The sequence below is a fragment of the Scyliorhinus canicula genome, chromosome 4 (assembly GCF_902713615.1).
Source record: "Scyliorhinus canicula chromosome 4, sScyCan1.1, whole genome shotgun sequence".
Classification (NCBI taxonomy): domain Eukaryota; kingdom Metazoa; phylum Chordata; class Chondrichthyes; order Carcharhiniformes; family Scyliorhinidae; genus Scyliorhinus; species Scyliorhinus canicula.
In genome coordinates, this window is record NC_052149.1 from 151,034,799 (window position 1) to 151,054,524 (window position 19,726).

At 46.9% G+C, this 19,726-nt stretch overlaps 1 protein-coding gene across 5 annotated transcripts in view; it reads right to left on the reverse strand.

The window, feature by feature from the left end:
• Nucleotides 1-4,080: 4,080 nt before the first annotated feature.
• Nucleotides 4,081-19,726, reverse strand: part of LOC119965077 (C-terminal-binding protein 1-like) — a 135,968-nt gene continuing 120,322 nt past the window's right edge. For all 5 annotated transcript variants that reach the window (XM_038795346.1, XM_038795343.1, XM_038795344.1 and 2 more), the window contains 3 exons: nucleotides 11,522-11,649; nucleotides 9,300-9,417; nucleotides 4,081-5,727 (listed from right to left, as the gene is read on the reverse strand). In XM_038795346.1, coding sequence (XP_038651274.1) covers nucleotides 5,544-5,727; nucleotides 9,300-9,417; nucleotides 11,522-11,649 — 430 coding nt within the window. In that variant the 3' untranslated portion in view covers nucleotides 4,081-5,543. The remainder of the gene's footprint in view (nucleotides 5,728-9,299; nucleotides 9,418-11,521; nucleotides 11,650-19,726) is intronic.

A 19,726-nucleotide genomic window follows, 5' to 3' on the forward strand; every position in this document is an offset into this window, starting at 1 on the left:
CATAGGCACCAACGATATAGGTGAAAAAACGGGATGAGGTCCGACAAGCTGAATTCAGGGAGTTAGGAGTTAAACTAAAAAGTAGGACCTCAAAGGTAGTAATCTCAGGACTGCTACCAGTGCCACGAGCTAGTCAGCGTAAGAACGTAAGGATAGATAGGATGAATGAGTGGCTTGAGAGATGGTGCAAGAGGGAGGGATTCAAATACCTGGGGCATTGGAACCGGTTCTGGGGGAGGTGGGACCAGTAAACCGGACTGTCTGCACCTGGGCAGGACTGGAACCGATGTGCTTGGGGTGGGGGGGGCTTGCTAGAGCTGATGGGGAGGGTTTAAACTAATGTGGCAGGGGGATGGGATCCAATGTAGGAAGTCGGAGGGAAGTAAAACGGGGCCAGAAACAAAAAGCAGTAAGGGGGGAAAGTGTAAGGATGAGAAGCCAGTCAAAAATCAAAGGGCCACAGTACAGGGTACAGTGACCGAGGAGAGTGTGAAAAGGGAGGTGGCCAATGCAGGATTGAGGGTGTTGTACCTACATGCGCGCAGTATATGGAACAAGGTAAATGAGCTTGTTGCACACATTGAAATTGGCTGGTACGATGTTGTGGGCATCACAGAGACATGGCTGCAAGGGGATCAAGGCTGGGATCTAAATATCCAAGGATTAATGTCCTATCGAAAGGACAGGCAGGTGGGCAACGGGGGAGGGGTTGCATTGTTAGTAAGGAATGAAGTTAAATCGATAGCAAGGAGCAATATAGGATCAGAAGGCATAGAATCTCTGTGGGTAGAGTTCAGGAATCGCAAAGGTAAAAGACCCTGATGGGAGTTATGTACAGGCCCCCTAGCAGCAGTCAGGATGTGGGGCAGAAAATAAATCAGGTATGTAAAAAAGGCAATATTACAATAATCATGGGGGACTTCAATGCGCAGGTGGACTGGGAAAATCAGGTTGGTAGTGGATCCCAAGGAATGGAATTTGTGCAATGTCTAAGATTTTTTTTGGAGCAGCTTGTGACGGAGCCTACTAGGGAACAGGCGATTCTGGATTTGGTGATGTGTAATGAGGCATACTTGATTAGGGAACTTAAGGTGAAGGAACCCTTAGGGAGCAGTGACCACAATATGATAGAATTTACCCTGCAGTTTGAGAGGGAGAAGCTGTAATCAGATGTAACAGTATTACAATTAAATAAGGGTAACTACAAAGACATGAGGGAGGAGCTGGCCAGAGTTGATTGGAGAAGGAGTCTAGCAGGGAAGACAGTGGAACAGCAATGGCAGGAGCTTTGGGGGGTTATTAGGGAGGCACAACATAAATTCATCCCAAGGAGGAGGAAACATGCTAAGGGGAGGATAAGGCATCCATGGCTGACGAGGGATGTCAAGGACAGCATAAAGGCTAAGGAAAAAGCATACAAAGTGGCGAGCATTAGTGGGAAACCAGAGCAGAGGACAACTAAAAAAGCAATAAGGGGAGAAGATGAAGTACGAGTGCAAACTACCTAGTAATATAAAGGAAGATAGGAAGAGATTTTTTTTCAATATATGTTCTATGTTCTATAAAAGGTAAGAGAGGCAAAAATAGACATTGGACCACTAAAAAATTTGGCTGGAGAAGTAATAATAGGAAATAAAGAAATGGCAGACAAACTGAATAGTTACTTTGCATCAATCTTCACGGTGGAAGACACCAGTGGGATGCCAGAGCTCCAGAACCATGGGGCAGAGGGGAGCACAGTGACCATTACCAAGGAAGAGTTTCTGGAGAAACGTAAAGGTCTGAAAGTGGATAAGTCACTTGGACCGGATGGACTACACCCCAGGATCCTAAAAGAGATAGCTGAGGAAATTGTGGAGGCATTAGTGATGATCTTTCAGGAATCACTGGAGGCAGGAAGGGTCCCAGATCACTGGAAAGTGGCTAACGTAACACCACTGTTTAAGAAGGGAGGGAGGCAGAAGATAGGAAATTATAGGCCGGTTAGCCTGACTTCGGTTATTGGTCAGATTTTAGAGTCTGTTATTAAAGATGAGATCACAAAGCACTTGGAAGTGCATGATAAAATAGGACTGAGTCAGCATGGCTTTGTCAAAGGGAGGTCGTGTCTGACAAATCTGTTAGTTCTTGGAGGAGGTAACAAGCAAGTTAGACAAAGGAAAATCAGTGGATGCGATTTATTTAGATTTCCAGAAGGCATTTGACAAGGTGTCGCATAGGAAACTGTTAAATAAGTTAAAAGCCCATGGTGTTCAGGGTAAGATCCTGGCATGGATAGAGGATTAGCTAACTGGCAGAAGGCAGAGAGTGGGGATAAAGGTTTTTTTTTTCAGGATGGCAGCCGGTGACTAGTGGTGTGTCTCAGGGGTCTATGCTGGGACCACGACTTTTTACAATATACATTAATGATCTGGAAGAAGGTACTACGGCACTGTTGCCACGTTTGCAGATGATACAAAGATCTGTAGAGGGACAGGTAGTATTGAGGAGGCAAGGGGGCTGCAGAAGGACTTGGACAAGCTAGGAGAGTGGGCAATGAAGTGGCAAATGAAATACAATATGGAAAAGTGTGAGGTTATGCACTTTGGAAGGAGGAATCTAGGCATGGACTATTTTCTAAATGGGGAAATGCTTCGGAAAGCAGAAGCACAAAGGGACTTGGGAGTCCTTGTTCACGATTCTCTTAAGGTTAATGTGCAGGTTCAGTTGGCAGTTAAGAAGGCAAATGCAATGTTAGCATTCTTGTCAAGAGGGCCAGAATACAAGACCAAGGATGTACTTCTGAGGCTGTATAAGGCTCTGGTCAGACCCCATTTGGAGTATTGTGAGCAGTTTTGGGGCCCATATCTATGGAAGGATGTGCTGGCCTTGGAAAGGTTCCAGAGGAGGTTCACAAGAATTATCCCTGGAATGAAGAACTTGTCGTATGAGGAACGTTTGCGGACTCTGGGTTTGTACTTGGAGTTTAGAAGGATGAGAGGGGATCTTATTGAAACGTACAAGATACTGCGAGGCCTGGATAGAGTGGACGTGGAGTGGGTGTTTCCACTTGTAGGAAAAACTAGAACCAGAGGACACCATCTCAGATTAAAGGGACGATCCTTTAAAACAGAGATGAGGAGGATTTTTTTCAGCCCGAGGGTGGTGAATCTGTGGAACTCTTTGCTGCAGAAGGCTGTGGAGGCCAATTCACTGAGCGTCTTTAAGACAGAGATAAATAGGTTCCTGATTAATAAGGGGATCAGGGGTTATGGGGAGAAGGCAGGAGAATGGGGAGGAGAAAAGTATCAGCCATGATTGAATGGCAGAGCAGACTCGATGGCCAAGTGGCCTAACTCTGCTCTCATGTCTTATTCTCAGTCTACTCACTATTCTGTTACTTTTCAATTCTTGTTCTAAACCTCAGCACAAATGAAGCCTTCACTGCAATAGATATCATTTACACCAAAGAAGGCTCGAATTTCTAGGGCAAATTTCCGAAATGTGCTGCTCTCCAGGTAGGCGTTTCGCTAATGGATCGCCAGAGTCGAGTAGTTGAGCCACGCAACTGCATTTGTATTTCCAACTGTAAGGCTATGGTAAACTTCACACGGCACTGCAAAGATGTGGCTCCAGGGAGAGGACGAGAGGAAGAGACCCACACACACCAACAGGGAGAGGGACATAGACAAGGAATGGGGGAGGAGCACTAACAGATAAAAGGGTGTTGGGGGGGGGGGGGCATGTCCGATGGGGCAAAGATGGGAGGGATGCCCCGGACACCCCATAGGAGAGATCATCAACTGATGTTGTACCTTTGCAAGAGCTGTCCAATTAGTGCCACTCCTCTTTTATCCCCACACCACCATGGCAATTGTACCTTTTTTGATACATAAGAAATTCCCTTTGAAAAGTACCAGTATCCACTTCCATCATCTTTTCAGGCAGTGTATTCCAGGTATAAATGAACATGAAAGATCAAGGCAATTTGATACAAACATGCGGACTCATGACTAACTCCCTTCACTTTCCCAGAGCATAATGAAAATTACTGCTGGGTTCACATAATAAAACAATACAGTAACTGCCTGACAAGTTGTCTCAGAGTTTTGTCTTTTTGTCGATTTTATTAAAATATTTCATACCAATGATTACAGCCACAAACATGATTTCTAACAAAAAAAATGATCAAGGAGCAAGAGGGCGCGTGTAAGGGATAGAGATTAAAAACGTATTCAGCAATCGGACGCTGGGACTCACAGTATCAATGGCCGTAACACAACAAAATGATTCAGGTTGAATTCCTAATCTGGTTTCTACTTCACATTACAACTGACATTATAAATTCTCATTCTAAACAGAAGAAAAAGAAATAACCTTGGACTTTTTTTCCTTTAACGTTAAAAAGGTATTTTGTGAAAATTCATGGAGTAAAGATAATACGGTTGCTTCAAGTCCCTTCAGGTACACCTGATGCAAGATCTATTGCTACGTTAGAGTGTGCTGACTGATTTAATGCTTGCAGAATCAGACTTTAAAAACAAAGTTTAAATAAATTCATTGGCTTTTTAAAAAAATTGAGAGATAGAGCAGAAAGATCGACCTCTCATTTTCAGAGGAGTCACCTAATCCCCGCACACTGACTATAGTGTTCCATGCAACAAGCCAAATAAAAGCTCACGTGCTGCTTTAATGAAACTCATTACTAGTCCATAGTGATTGCATTCTGGGCGGGGTTGGGGTTGAGAAGATGGGAGGGGAGGAAGGAAAGGCAAGCTGTGAAAACGCTGGAAGGAGGAATGATGCAATCGGTGATGGGCGGGGAGGGGTGAAAATGGGTCAAAATCAGACTGCCCCATGGATCTCTTTTCAACTGGAGAAAGGATAGGTAGATGCCAACCTTACCTGAATGTGTCAGGTTGAACTATGACCATACCAGACGCATTATACACAGGTTTCCATCCCCCCCCCGCCATGGGGTTGGGGGTGTGAGGTCAGAAGGCAGGGCATAGTTTCTGAACTTGGATACGATGCATCTTCCACCAGATACTGTAACTGGGAGAACTGCAGCTACCCGAGTAGGGCTCTCTGAACCTCTGTAGCCACTGTGAACAAAGACTCTGAAGGGACTTGGTGCAAGTCACCAAGCAAACTAAGACAATAAAATCATGAAGTTTTTTTTCGCCTGAGAATCTTGTGCACTGACAAAGCATCTCCATATGCAAAAGTAGGAAGTCTTGTATATTTTCACTTTTTCTTTTTAAAAAGTATATTCACAGCTAAACAAATCTGCGGCTTCTACAAAACTGTACACAGACAGAGTACATTCATGGCTGACTTGAGGTACTACAAGGTTTTTTTTCCTTTTCATACAAGGTCACAGAATTACAGACGTCAATTGGAAATGCAGTAAGATTCCACACTTTGCTTCTGTTTAACTGCATACACTACATTTTGCAGTCCCAGTTCTCTTTTTTTTTGCTGTGAACTTCAGGGCTACTTCCTGGCGGAAGGTTAAAGGTCAAAAGGTGAGGAATGCCATTTCTTTCTTTTGTCGAGAGTTGCTATTGGTCAGCTGGGATATCTCTGTCAGGTTCCGATTTGGTTGTCTGGCTTGGGGATGGTGTGTGCGAAGGGTGGGCGACTGAAGGCATCCCATGTTGCATGGGGATGGCGCCTGCTACAATTCCTTCAACGGCAGCGGCTGGGATACCTGCTGCCGTTACCCCAACCACTCCACTTGGAAATCTGAAATGAAATGAAACAACCATTAAATCAATTGTCCTGGTACTTGTGGGGGTGGGGGGTGGTGGGGAGGGGGGGGGGGGGGGGGGGGGGGGGGGGTTGAGGCTCGGCAACAAAACCGTTATTCAAAGGCAAATTCCTGACTGGATGGCCTGGTGGATAACTCAGATTTAGGTCTGAGCAAAATGCACCAGTAGGTTCAAAGGGACCAGTCTGAACGCCAATTCAAGAAAAAAATGTATTCACACACACTGCTGAGAATATATACAACAGATAGCCCCAAGGCTGTAACAGATGCAGAATCAACTGGCTTTCAAAAAGGGCATTTAATATTTGCCTGGGAAGTGAGAGGTGAGTGGAAGGGTGAGAAGAGAATAGAAATGGGATTAAGATGAGACATGATTAAGAAAATGGCAGAGGAGGTCCAATGGGCTGAATGGCTTCCTCTTGCACAAGCTTTCCATTCTGTAAAGCTTCTGGGAAGTGCGAGGAAGATTGCCAAGAACAGCAGTAATTCCTCTTCATGACCGAATACTCCACTGATGTCTACTGTGTAAAACTCCATGTGAGGAATGGTTTCTCGGGTCAAAGTACTGGAGGTCAGAGCTGGAAACGCATGCGACAGGCAATGAGTGGGAGTCCATGCCCATAGCGCACACCCGATACTTTTCCCCAGAGTGTCAGTGGGCCATTCACTGGTTGCTTGCTCCCTCCCTCCATGCAAGCACAATGAAGATGGTAGCAATATTTCAGTGAATTTCTCTGCTCACGATGAGGGATCCAAGCTCTGTATTCACAATCAGCATCAGGCACTTTCCTCACCTGTCGGAGAGAATGCACTAATTCCCGTTTTACATAAAGACACCCAGACAATGCTGTGAGCGTGTGGTAAAGTGTTAAAATAAGTGCTTAAAGCTTTATCCCAACTCCCATCAGATAGTCCCAAACTGAGGCATACAGGACACAAATTACAAGATAAATATCTGAGAAATTGTGAGATTTTAACTTTCCAGCCATTCAATGGATGACAGTAATCTAGTATTGCAGACAAGCTAGCTGGAAGACTTGTAAATGTGATAAACAATTCATTCCTTACATGTTAGTGAGGAAAAAAGCAAATTACTGCAGATGCTGGAACAAAGAGTCATCAGACTCGAAACGTTAGCTCTTTTCTCTCCCTACAGATGCTGCCAGACTTGCTGAGATTTTCCAGCATTTTCCCTTTCGTTTCATGTTAGTGAAGAAACATGGAGTAACTGCATACTGGATCTAAATTTTAGTCGCCTTGCCAAAATATCAGACCCCGCCCGCTCCACCCCCCAAAGTCGGGAAACACCTGGACAAGTGACCAGAGTATTAAATTTAACTTGGATCAGCCAAGCCAAAACTGCAAAAGCTTTTAACTTTGCCCTTTTTAAAATCTGATACAATTTTACAAAGATGTGAAACGGCTTGATTAAGCGGCTCTACTAAACTGGATTAATAGTGAGACTGAAGAGAAGGCGAATGCCTTCAAGATCACCTGTATGCAAAAAGATGGAGTGCATGTCTCAGAGTGTTAAAAAGAACACGATGATCAAGTAAACAGATTAGTAAAACATCTCATGTTTAACTGAATCAGAAACAGGCTCATCAAAGCTAATAAGCAAAATGACAGCATAGAAAATATAATTGCTGAAGAGTGATAAATCCCCCAGACCAGGGGCTTTCCATGCCAGGGTTTTAAAGGAATTAGGTGGGGTCACTGCAGGTGACCTAACTATAATGTCCCAGAGTTCTCCTGATTCAGGAACCATTCCTTTAGATTAGAAAAGTGGAAATGGCCACATTATTGGGGAATAAAGGATAGGGAAACCAAGGAATTATAGACCAGTTATGCTAACATCTGTTGTCAAGAGTATTACTAGAATCTCTAATTAATGATAGGATAACTGCGCATCATCAACATTTTTAGCATTTTAGAAAGTCCCAGCATGGATTTTTTTTAAAAGGGCATATCCGACAAGCCTGACCGAATGCTTTAAAGAGGTGACTAAAATGATGAGACAGGGGTTCCGACCTTTATATCTAGAGGATGAGAGGCTACAATAAGGTAGATGTCATGCTTCATCTATACAAAACCTAAGTTAGACCTCACCTGGAGGTCGCTAGAACAGTCCCAGGCACAGCATTTAAGGATGGATACATTGGCCTTGGAAGAGAGTGCATTTTTAATAATCTTTATTGTCACAAGTAGGCTTACATTAACACTGTAATGAAGTTACTGTGAAAAGCCCCTAGTCGCCACATTCCAGCGCCTGTTCGAGTGTACAGAGGGAGAATTCAGAATGTCCAAATTACCTAACAGAACAGCTTTCGGGACTTGTGGGAGGAAACCTGAGCACCCAGAGGAAACCCACGCAGACACGGAGAGAATGTGCAGACTCCACACAGAGTGACCCAAGCCTGGGACCCTGGAGCTGTGACGCAACAGTGCTACCCACTGTGCTACCCGATTGTAGGTTTATCAGAATGATTCGGGACTTGAAGGTTAAATTACAAGGAGAGATGGCACACGTTAGGATTGTAATTCCATGGGATTCAGGGCAGCACGGTGGCGCAGTGGTTAGCACTGCTGTCTCACGGCGCCGAGATCCCAGGTGAGATCCCAGCTCTGGGTTACAGTCCGTGTGGAGATTGCACATTCTCTCCGGGTTTGCGTGGGTTTCGCCCACACAACCCAAAGATGTGCAGGATAGGTGGATTGGCCACGCTAAATTGCCCCTCAATTGGAAAAAATGAATGGGGTATTCTAAATTTATATTAAAAAAGTAATTCCATGGGATTCAGGTGAGGGGGTGATTTGATAAGTTTTCAAGACATTAAATGGAACAAAGAGTAGTCAGAGAGAAACAATATCCTCTGGTTGGGGAATCCATGCCTGTGGGCACATTACAAATGGAGTCAGACTTTTCAGGAGAAACTAGGAAGCACTTCTACACACGAGTTTAGAACTCTTTTCCGCAAACAGCAAATGATCCTGGATCAATGACTAATTTTAAATCTGAGATTTTAAAATACTTATTATTCAAAGGATTAAGGAATATGGGCAATGGCAGATATCTATAGTTAGGCACAGATTAGCCTGTGGTGTCAGGTGCAAAAAGGAAACCCTGAACATAGAGGATCACACGCTACAGGGCTTTACCATCCCAGTTTTCACAGTAATTACCCTGGGATGTACAGAGCCCCAGATTCAGAGCGCCCAAGATGGAGAACTGTGGTTGCAGAACCTGATCTGCATTTGCAAAAAAAATGTGAAAGACAAATGAAGGATAGACGATGATGACCTGCTCTCTAAACGTCTTTCGGACGAAACTTTTGGCCATCTCTTTGCTATATCTTATTCTTTAGCCTGGCACTCGTGTTTCTCTGACGCCAGCTCTGAGAAAGACTTCAGCAATGCTTTTTGATATAAAAGCACCACATCGCTGTACACTGTGATTGCTGGTGTGCAGTTCAGCAAGCTCCACCCGCGTCAGAGCAGCTGCAGCCAATTGCCTCATTAAGACTCCATGATGAAGTCTCTATCCTACCTGTAAGTAGCTCCATTCAGTTCAGGATGTACGGCCACGGGATCAATGCCGGTCCATTGGGAAGCTGCTGCCAAATACTCTTTGTTCACACAGTTTTTTAAGGTATCCGGAATGCGGCCTGTAGAGGAGCAAAGAATATAATGAACGTTAAAGCGATCCAGTCAGTGCCTGGGCAAACACAGGAGCTACCTAACATGTGGCCGCCAGCCAGGAGTCTGAGGCAGCGTCACTCCCATACAACCCCACCCCTCAGCAACTTTGAGGGACAGTCATCCAAGATTACTCCTGTACACCTCTCTGAAAGACACGATTAAGGAACTGGAAGAGGCCTGGTCATCCAATCCCTCCACGGGTTCTCATCCAGAAATGCCCTGTGGGGCAGGCGATCTTGGCTAATCTTTCTTTTAGTTTAAAATCCCCTAGTAACGCTTGCTTATTCATAATATTCTTCTTTCCCATTTTATAACATGCATCTAGAATTTCATTTTGTCCGAATAAAAATGAAGGATCAGAAAAATACATTGCAGCACACAATACTCACTGTACTGTTGTAATAACTAAACAGTACCTTATATGTGTGATTGGAGTTGTGCTTTACAAGAATACAATTGATTTTCACATACAGCAGATCTTGCATTACTCTGCAGTATACTTCACATTTAGGCACGTTTATGGATTGAAATCACATCCTGTGATGTTGGCAGCTGGTATTTGGACCAAGTTCCCTGAACTGCAGTTTTATATCTTTATATAAAATTCTTCTGCCTAGTGTTTTATATAAAATTCTGCTGCCTAGTGTTTTAGTAAACATGTCAACTACTACTAAATGCAGCAGGTTTTGATTTGAAAATCTTGTATGAAACATGTCAGCCACCTGCTACGAATGTTTCAAAATTGCCAACTGACAGGAAAGGCTGCAAGGTGAGGAGGCAGATAGATAAACAGATCCCTGTCTGCGTGGGTTTCCTCCGACAGTCCAAAGACGTGCAGGTTAAGTGGATTGGCCATGCTAAATTGCCCTTAGTGTCCAAAAAGGTTAGATGGGGTTATTGGGTTACGGGGATAGGGTGGTAAGTGGGGGCTTAAGCGGGTCAGTGCAGACTCGATGGGCCGAATGGCCTCCTTCAGCACTGTATGTTTCATGTTCTATGTAAGTGCAGGCTTACTCCTTGTTTTAAAATCACAGGATGGCCAAGTACACTTTGCAAGCTGAGTAGCAAAGGCACATTACTGCCCTCTTGTGGCAAGATAAATACTTTGCTGAAAAGCAGGATGTCGATAGCTCAAATGGTTAAATATAATTTTACCAGAGCTTTGTAACATTGTGTTTCCAGATTGATCGTTTAGACAGTACTTTAGTACGACACATAACAGCATTAGAGGTCTAGATCGCCACCATTCCATCCAACTTCTCTTCACCCCTCCTGAAGGAATCAATGCCCTTGCACAAGGTGCAAGAGCACAGGGCGCGATTCTCCCAAACCGGGAGAAATCGTAAGGCTGGCGTCAAACCCGGGCGGGTTTGACGCCAGCCCCCCCCCTTCCCGACCGGGAACCGATTCTGGTCCCCGGTCGGGGCTAGCAGCCCGACGCCGTAAACTCCGGCATCACGGGCTTAACGAATTTCGTTAAGCCAGCTTGCCAGAGTTAGCGCCGGCTGACGCGTCATATGACGTCAGCCGCGCATGCGCGGATTGGAAGACTCCAACCCGCGCATACGCGGATGACGTCATCGCGTATTTGCGCGAAACCCGCGCATGCGCAGGCCGGGATGCCCCACAGCCGCCCCGCGAATGGATACTGCGGGGCAGTGGAAGGACAAATAGTGCGCGGGCATCGGGCCCGCTGCCCGCGATCGGTGCCCACCGATCGCGGGCCCATGGCACCCTTGGCACGGCCATGGTACTGCCGTGCCAATCGGTGCCATGGTTATAAAAAGCGAGAGTTTTACGGCCGTTTTTACGAACGGCCAGACCAGGTGTGTTTGCCGTTCGTAAAAACAGCCGTAAAGGGCTGGGAACTCGGCCCATCCATCAGCTGTGAATCGCTGCCGGCCGTAAAAAAACGGCGGCAGCGATTCGTGTCGGGAGATGGGCGTAGGGGGGGGGGGGGGGGGGGGGGGGGGAATAGCGGGAGGGCGTCGGAACAGCGTGGCCGTAAAATTTTACGAGCCACGCTATTCTCCGCACCGTCGGGAGTGCGGAGAATCGCGCCCACAATACCTGTGATAGCTCTGCGAATCTCTCGAGCTGCCTCCTCTCGCACTTCAATGGAAGCCTGCTCGCTGTACCATGCTGTGTGCGGGGTGCAGATAAGGTTTGGTGCATCCTTCAGGGGTCCTTGACTAAAGCTGGAGGATGACAAGAATAAAATATATTTTTAAAATTCTGAAAAACATACAAAAAAAATAGAAAAAAAGGCAGGCAACATTTTGAGGCACAGGTAGCAAATGTGACCCGTTACTGTTTGTTAAATTCATCCTAAATGTCAAATTTACATTTCTGGCCCTCACAAGTGTTAAAAGTTCAAAACCCTGAATTTTCTTCCCCTCACTCTCCATACAATGGTCACAGAACTGAAGGAAGCCATTTGTGCACACACCAATTCTCTGAAAGAATAACTCAGCTAATCCCACTCTCCACTCTTTGCCCGTATCTTTGCAATCTATCCAATTCCCTTTGAAAGCCACGCCTGAATCTGCCTCCATTACACCCTCAGGCAGTGCAAGCGCATTCCAGATCTTAACCAATTGCTGCAGTAAGAGAGGGTTTTCCTCATATTGCCGGTGCTCCTTCGACTATTCCCCTCAAATCCTCTGGATCGTGAAGCTTTTACTAACGGAAACAATCCCCCCCCCCCCCCCCCCCCCCCCCCCGCCAATCCCATCTGTCCAGACCGCTCATGATCAAATTTCCTCTCAACCTTCTTTTCCCCAGCTTCTATCCTAATCCCCGGAACCATTCTCGTAATTCTTACCTGCACCCATTCATTCACATCCTTCTTAAAATGAAAGGCCCAGAATTAAACATAATACCTCAGTTGAGACTGAAACATGTTTTACACAGGTTCAACATAACTCGCTTGCTTTTGCACTCCATTTCCCCAATCAGAATGTGCAGGATCCCATGTGCCTTATTGACCATTTTCTCACCAGTCCTGCCACCTTCAGTGATTTGTGTACGTATGCACCCTGGTACCTCTCTTCCTGCACCTGCCACAACATTGTACCCATTATTTTATATTGCCTCTTTTTGCTCTTCCAAATTACATCACTTCACTGCATTAAAATTCATCAGCCACATGTCCACCCTATGCTTTCACCAACCTATGCTCTTTCGAAGTCTATCACTACTCTCTTCCGAGTTCATGCTTCCCAAGTTTGGTGCCATATGAAAATGTTGAAATTATATCCTGTACATCCAAGTCTAGGTCATTTAGATCAAAAAGTCTTCTGGTAGCAGCCATGGAATGAGCGGTTGCACACAGGGGTGGCTCTTGCTTGAAGGTGTTGGTTTTGGCCCTTTTTACCAGAGTTCTGGGTAGATTCCATGGAAAAGTTCTGGGTTCGATTCACCGCTGGGTCACGGTCTGTGCGGAGTCTGCACGTTCTCCCCATGCCTGCATGGGTTTCCTCCGGTTTCCTCCCGCAGTCCAAAGACGTGCAGGTTAGGTGGATTGGCCATGATAAATTGCCCTTAGTGACCAAAAAAGGTTATGAGGGGTTATTGAGTTACGGGAATATGATGGAAGTGAGGACTTAAGTGGGTAAGTGCAGACTCGATGGGCCAAATGGCCTCTTTCTGCACTGTATGTTCTATGTTGTTCTAAAAGTGGAGCGGAGAGTGTAGAGGAAAAAGGTCTCCCCTGGATGGACATGTTTACAGGCTACTAGACCATGCTGTAGACAGTTAAGGACTTCGCGAAAGAGTTGGAAGAGACTCGTGGCGCAGTACCAATTACAAAATGGCGGAGGGGGGAGGTTGGACGCGACAGGAAAGCTGCAGATGGAGCAATTGATGGGCTTCATTACAGAGGGGTTGTGGTAGCAAAAGAAGGAAATATAGAGCACCTGGTCGAAGGTGATTGAGGGGACACTGGAACGGGTGGACAAATGCCTCAAGACACAGGGGACAATGATCTAGGGGGTGAAGAAGGTGGTGTCCGACCAGAGTGACCGTATTGTGTCACTGGAGGCAAAGATGGTGATCCTGGGGATCTACTCAAGTTGCTGTGATTGAAGGTGGAGGACCAGAATAGGTCCAGGCGGCAAAATCTGCAGATTGTGGGTCTGCCGGTGGGAGTGGAGGGAATGAGTGCTACAATTTACGTCACAAGGATGTTGGCGGATGAGAAGGTCTTGGGCAAGGCCCCCGAGGTGGATCGGGCCTATAGATCCCCGAGGCACAAGCCGAGAGCAGTGGAGCTGCCGCAGAGAGAGATTGTCCTGCAACTTGTGCATCTGCACAAAGAAAGGATCCTGAGGTGGGCCAGGGCACAGTGGGACTGTGAATGGGAGGGAAACCAAATCAGGATATATCAGACATTGGAGTGGAGTTGGCAGAAGTCGAACAGGGTGCAACGAGGCCAAGGCCGTGCTGTACTAGCAAAAGATCCGATTCGGGGTGCTGTCCCCAGTCAGACTTTGGGTAACCTACGAGGACCGGGAATATTATTTTGGGATGTCAGAGGAGAGGAATGACGTTATCAAGGGACATAAGTTGGGGTAGAGTTGAAAGGTGTCTCTGGGTGAAGGAGTTATGTCCACAAAAGACGGGTTTTGCTATTGTTGGCTGATGGGGTGGTGGATTTGAAATGTAACGGTTGGGGGGGGGGGGTTGGATAATTCCTCCCTCCCCCTCCTTTTGGGGATTTTTTTTGTGTTTTTGTATTTTGGGGGATTTTTTATGGACCTGTTGGTATTTTTGGTACTCTTCACTGTGGTCCAGTGCTTGTCGCATGTGGGCATGTTTGTACGAAAAGTCAATGCGGGTTGGATGGGGGGATGGGAAAATTGGGGGTTGTTGGGGAGGGGGGGACTGCGATAGTTAGCCAGTGTGGGGGAGGTGGGGGGGGGGGGGGGGGCTGAGATAGTTAGCCAGTGTGGGGGAGGGGAGGGGGAGCTGCTATGGTAGCCAGTGTGGGGGCGGGGAAAAGTTGGGGGGGGGGGGGGGGGGGTGCACGTGGCAGGTATGGAGGATGAATTTGGTAATGGGCGGAGTGGGAGGGCCATCTTGTGTGGGCCCGGGTCAGACTGGGCATGAAGGGGCAGAGTGCAAGAAAGGTGATGATGGCTGACACTAGAAGGAGGGGGGGAAAGAGAGGTTTAAGCCTCCGGTGAGAATCGAGACACAGAATGTCGGTAGACTAAATGGGCTGGTCAAGAGATCCCAGGTGTTTGCACACCTGAAGAGTTTTAGAGCAGAGGTAATCGTCTTGCAGGGAACGCATCACCGGGTGAAAGATCAGGTGAGGCTAAGGAAGGGTTGGGTGGTGAAGTGTTTCACTCAGGGTTTGATTTGAAATCAAGGGGGTTGGCCATTTTGTTGAGTAAGAAAATTAGGTTTAAGGGGCCAGCGAGGTTGTTTGCTGGTTGGGCAGGGGGAGAGAAAGAGGTTTATGACAGCAAGTGGGCTGTTGGGGAGGGGGGGGGGGGGGGGGGGGGGGGGGGAGGGCGGTGGTGTTGGTAAATGTACTGGGAGCTGAGAGCGATTCCAGGCCTGCAGTATCACCAGCTGGTTATGGGGGGGGGGGGGGGGGGGGGGATTTTAATTGTGTAATGAAGCCGAGGTTGGATAGGTCGAGCCCCAAGTCGATGGGGATGTCGAGAATGGTGACAGAGCTGGGAGGGTTCATGGGAAGGATGGTGATGGTGGATCCATCGCAGTTTGGGAACCCGGGATAGGGCCTAATCGAGGATTGATTTTTTAATGTAATGAGCCGGGTGGTGCTGATGGGGACGGTAGGGGCAGAATACGCAGAAATTGCGATCTCGGACCATGCGCCACAATGTTTAGATGTGAAGCTTTGTTCAGGACCCGGGGGGGAGGGGGGGGGGAGAGAAGGAGAGAAGAGAGAGAGGTGGTGTGAGAACCAAAGAAGATAAACCAGGTTTAAGGCCTTCTACGATGGGCTGTATAGGGCCGAGCCAGTGGGTGATGCGGCGCATATAGAGCGGTTCCTGGATGGTTTGGAGATCCTGGAGTTGGAGATGGGGAAGAGGCAGGCACTGGAGGAGCTGCGGAGGTTGGCACAGGCATCGTTGATCCTGAAAAATAAGAAGGAGCCACTGGAGTGTGTGTCCTACAGACCCATTTAACTGTGAAACATGGATGTGAAAGTCCCGGCGAAGATGTTGGCGTGTAGGTTAAAGGGGTATGCTGGAGGTTGTTTCTGAGGACCAAGTGGGTTTTGTGAAGTGGAGGCAGCTCTCTAGTAACATCAGAAGGTTGTTGAACGTTATTATGACTCCATCAGGCAAGTTGAGTGCCAGAGGTGATGGTGTCCATGGATGCAGAGAAGGTATATGATCAGGTCGAGTGGAGGCACTTGTTTGAGGTTTGGGAAGTTTTGGGCCGAGGTTTGTGGCTTGGGTTCAATTGTTGTACGCGTCCCCCATAGTTAGTGTGCGAATGAACGACGCGAGTTTGGAGCATTTCAAGTGGCATAGGGGGACGAGGTAGGGGTACCCGCTGTCGGCGTTGCTATTCACATTGGCGATCGAACACTTGCCAATGGCCCTTCAGCCATCGGCTGAGCGATTGTGAGGGGAGTTAGGGAGCACCAGGTATCATTGTATGCAGATAGATAGAGATGGAGAAATACAGCACAGAACAGGCCCTTCGGCCCACAATGTTGTGCCGAACTTTTGTCCTAGGTTAATCATAGCATTTTGGACACTAAAGGCAATTTTTCATGGCCAATCCACCCAACCTGCACATCTTTGGACTGTGGGAGGAAACCGGAGTACCCGGAGGAAACCCACACACACACGGGGAGGATGTGCAGACTCCACACAGACAGTGACCCAAGTCAAAATCGAACTTGGTACCCTGGAGCTGTGAAGCAATTGTGCTATCCACAATGCTAACGTGCTGCCCTTAAGAAGAAGTTAATCTACACTCCATTATTCTACCCTAATCCATGTACCTATCCAATAGCCGCTTGAAGGTCCCTAATGTTTCCGACTCAACTATTTCCACAGGCAGTGCATTCTATGCCCCCACTACTCTCTGGGTAAAGAACCTACCTCTGACATCCCCTCTATATCTTCCACCATTTATCTTAAATTTATGTCCCCTTGTAATGGTGTTCCACCCGGGGAAAAAGTCTCTGACTGTCTTCTCTATCTATTCCCCTGATCATCTTATAAACCTCTATCAAGTCGCCCCTCAATCTTATCCGTTCTAATGTGAAAAGGCCTAGCACCCTTAACCTTTCCTCGTATGACCTACTCTCCATTCCAGGCAACATCCTGGTAAATCTCCTTTGCACCTTTTCCAAAGCTTCCACATCCTTCCTAAAATGAGGCGACCAGAACTGCATACAGTACTCCAAATGTGGCCTGACCAAGGTTTTGTACAGCTGCATCATCACCTCACGGCTCTTAAATTCAATCCCTCTGCTAATGAACGCTAGCACACCATAGGCCTTCTTCACAGCTCTATCCACTTGAGTGGCAACTTTCAAAGATCTATGAACATAGACCCTAAGATCTCTCTGCTCCTCCACATTGCCAAGAACCCTACCATTTTTTTTTTTTTTTTAAATTTAGAGTACCCAATTATTTTTTTCCAATTAAGGGGCAATTTAGCGTGTTCAATCCACCTACCTTGCACATCTTTGGGTTGTGGGGGCGAAACCCACGCAAACACGGGGAGAATGTGCAAACTCCACACGGACAGTGACCCAGAGCCGGGATCGAACCTGGGACCTCAGCGCCGTGAGACTGCAGTGCTAACCTACTGAGCCACCGTGCTGCCCTCAAGAACCCTACCATTAACCCTGTATTCCGCATTCATATTTGTCCTTCCAAAATGGACAATCTCACACTTGTCAGGATTAAACTCCATCTGCCACTTCTCAGCCCAGCTCTGCATCCTATCTATGTCTCTTTGAAGCCGACAACAGCCCTTCTCACTATCCACAACTCCACCAATCTTCGTATCATCTGCAAATTTACTGACCCACCCTTCAACTCCCTCATCCAAGTCGTTAATGAAAATCACAAACAGCAGAGGACCCAGAACTGATCCCTGCGGTACGCCACTGATAACTGGGCTCCAGGCTGAATATTTGCCATCCACCACCACTCTCTGTCTTCTATCGGTTAGCCAGTTTGTTATCCAACTGGCCAAATTTCCCACTATCCCATGCCTCCTTACTTTCTGCACAAACCTACAATGGGGAACCTTATCAAATGCCTTACTAAAATCCATGTACACTACATCCACTGCTTTACCTTTATCCACATGCTTGGTCACCTCCTCAAAGAAGTCAATAAGACTTGTAAGGCAAGACCTACCCCTCACAAATCCGTGCTGACTATCCCTAATCAAGCAGTGTCTTTCCAGATGCTCAGAAATCCTATCCCTCAGTACCCTTTCCATTACTTTGCCTACCACCGAAGTAAGACTAACTGGCCTGTAATTCCCAGGGTTATCCCTATTCCCTTTTTTGAACAGGGGCACGACATTCGCCACTCTCCAATCCTCTGGTACCACCCCTGTTGACAGTGAGGACGAAAAGATCATTGCCAACGGCTCTGCAATTTCATTTCTTGCTTCCCATAGAATCCTTGGATATATCCCGTCAGGCCCGGGGGACTTGTCTATCCTCAAGTTTTTCAAAACGTGCAACACATCTTCTTTCCTGACAAGTATCTCCTCGAGCTTATCAGTCTGTTTCACACTGTCCTCTCCAACAATATGGCCCCTCTCGTTTGTAAATACTGAAGAAAAATACTTGTTTAAGACCTCTCCTATCTCTTCAGACTCAATACACAATCTCCCGCTACTGTCCTTGATCGGACCTACCCTCGCTCTAGTCATTCTCATATTTCTCACATATGTGTAAAATGCCTTGGAGTTTTCCTTGATCCTACCTGCCAAAGATTTTTCATGCCCTCTCTTAGCTCTCCTAATCCCTTTCTTCAGTTCCCTCCTGGCTATCTTGTATCCCTCCAAGGTCTGAACCTTGTTTCTTCAGCCTTACATAAGTCTCCTTCTTCCTCTTAACAAGACATTCAACCTCTCTTGTCAACCATGGGTCCCTCACTCGACCATCTCTTCCCTGCCTGACAGGGACATACATATCAAAGACACGCAGTACCTGTTCCTTGAACAACTTCCACATTTCACTTGTGTCCTTCCCTGACAGCCTATGTTCCCAACTTCTGCACTTCAATTCTTGTCTGACAGCATTGTATTTACCCTCCCCCCAATTGTAAACCTTGCCCTGTTGCACTCACCTATCCCTCTCCATAACTAAAGTGAAAGTCACAGAATTGTGGTCACTACCTCCAAAATGCTCCCCCACTAACAAATCTATCACCTGCCCTGGTTCATTACCAAGTACTAAATCCAATATGGCCTCCCCTCTGGTCGGACAATCTACATACTGAGTTAGATGATCAGTTGCTGTTTGTGTTGGACCTGCTGAGAGCATGGGCAGAATTATGGATTTGTTGGAGAGATTTGGGGTCTTTTCGGGTTATAAATTGAACATAGGGAAAAGTGAGGTGTTTCCAGTGAACGCAGCGGGGCAGCTGGCAAATCTGGGGGCACTACCATTCAAGGTGGCACAGGAGCAGTTTTGGTAACTGGGGATTCGGGTAATGCATGAGTGGGCAACAATGCATAGGTGGAACTTGACAGGGTTAGCGGAAGAGATCTGAAAAGGTGGGATACGTTGCACTTGATACTGGGGGAAGGGTGCAGGTGGCGAAGCGGAATGTGCTGTCAGGTTTTCTGTTTGTTTTTCAGCCCCTCCTGATTTTTCTCCCTAAAGCCTTTTTCCAGAAGGTGGAGGTGCTGACCTCAGAATTTGTGTGAGCGGGGAGGTACCGAGCGTGACGAGGGCCCTGCTACAAAGGCAGAGGCAGAGAGGGGGGTTGGCCTGATGCATGACTATTGGGCAGTGAATGTGGAGAAGGTGAGACGGAGTGAATCAGGTTGGAGGAGGAGTCCTGTAAGGGCTCAAGTTTGAGGGCCCTGGTGACGGCCCTATTGCCGTTGGCTCCGAGGAAGTATGCGGCGAGTCCAGTGGTGGAGTCGACTATTAAGATTTGGAATCAGCTGAGGAGGCACTTAAAATTGGATCAAATGTCAGTGTTGACATTTCAACAACAATCTCTTCCTCAATGTCGACAAAACTAAACAGCTGGTCATCGACCTCAGGAAGCAAAGTATCGTACACACCCCTGTCTGCAT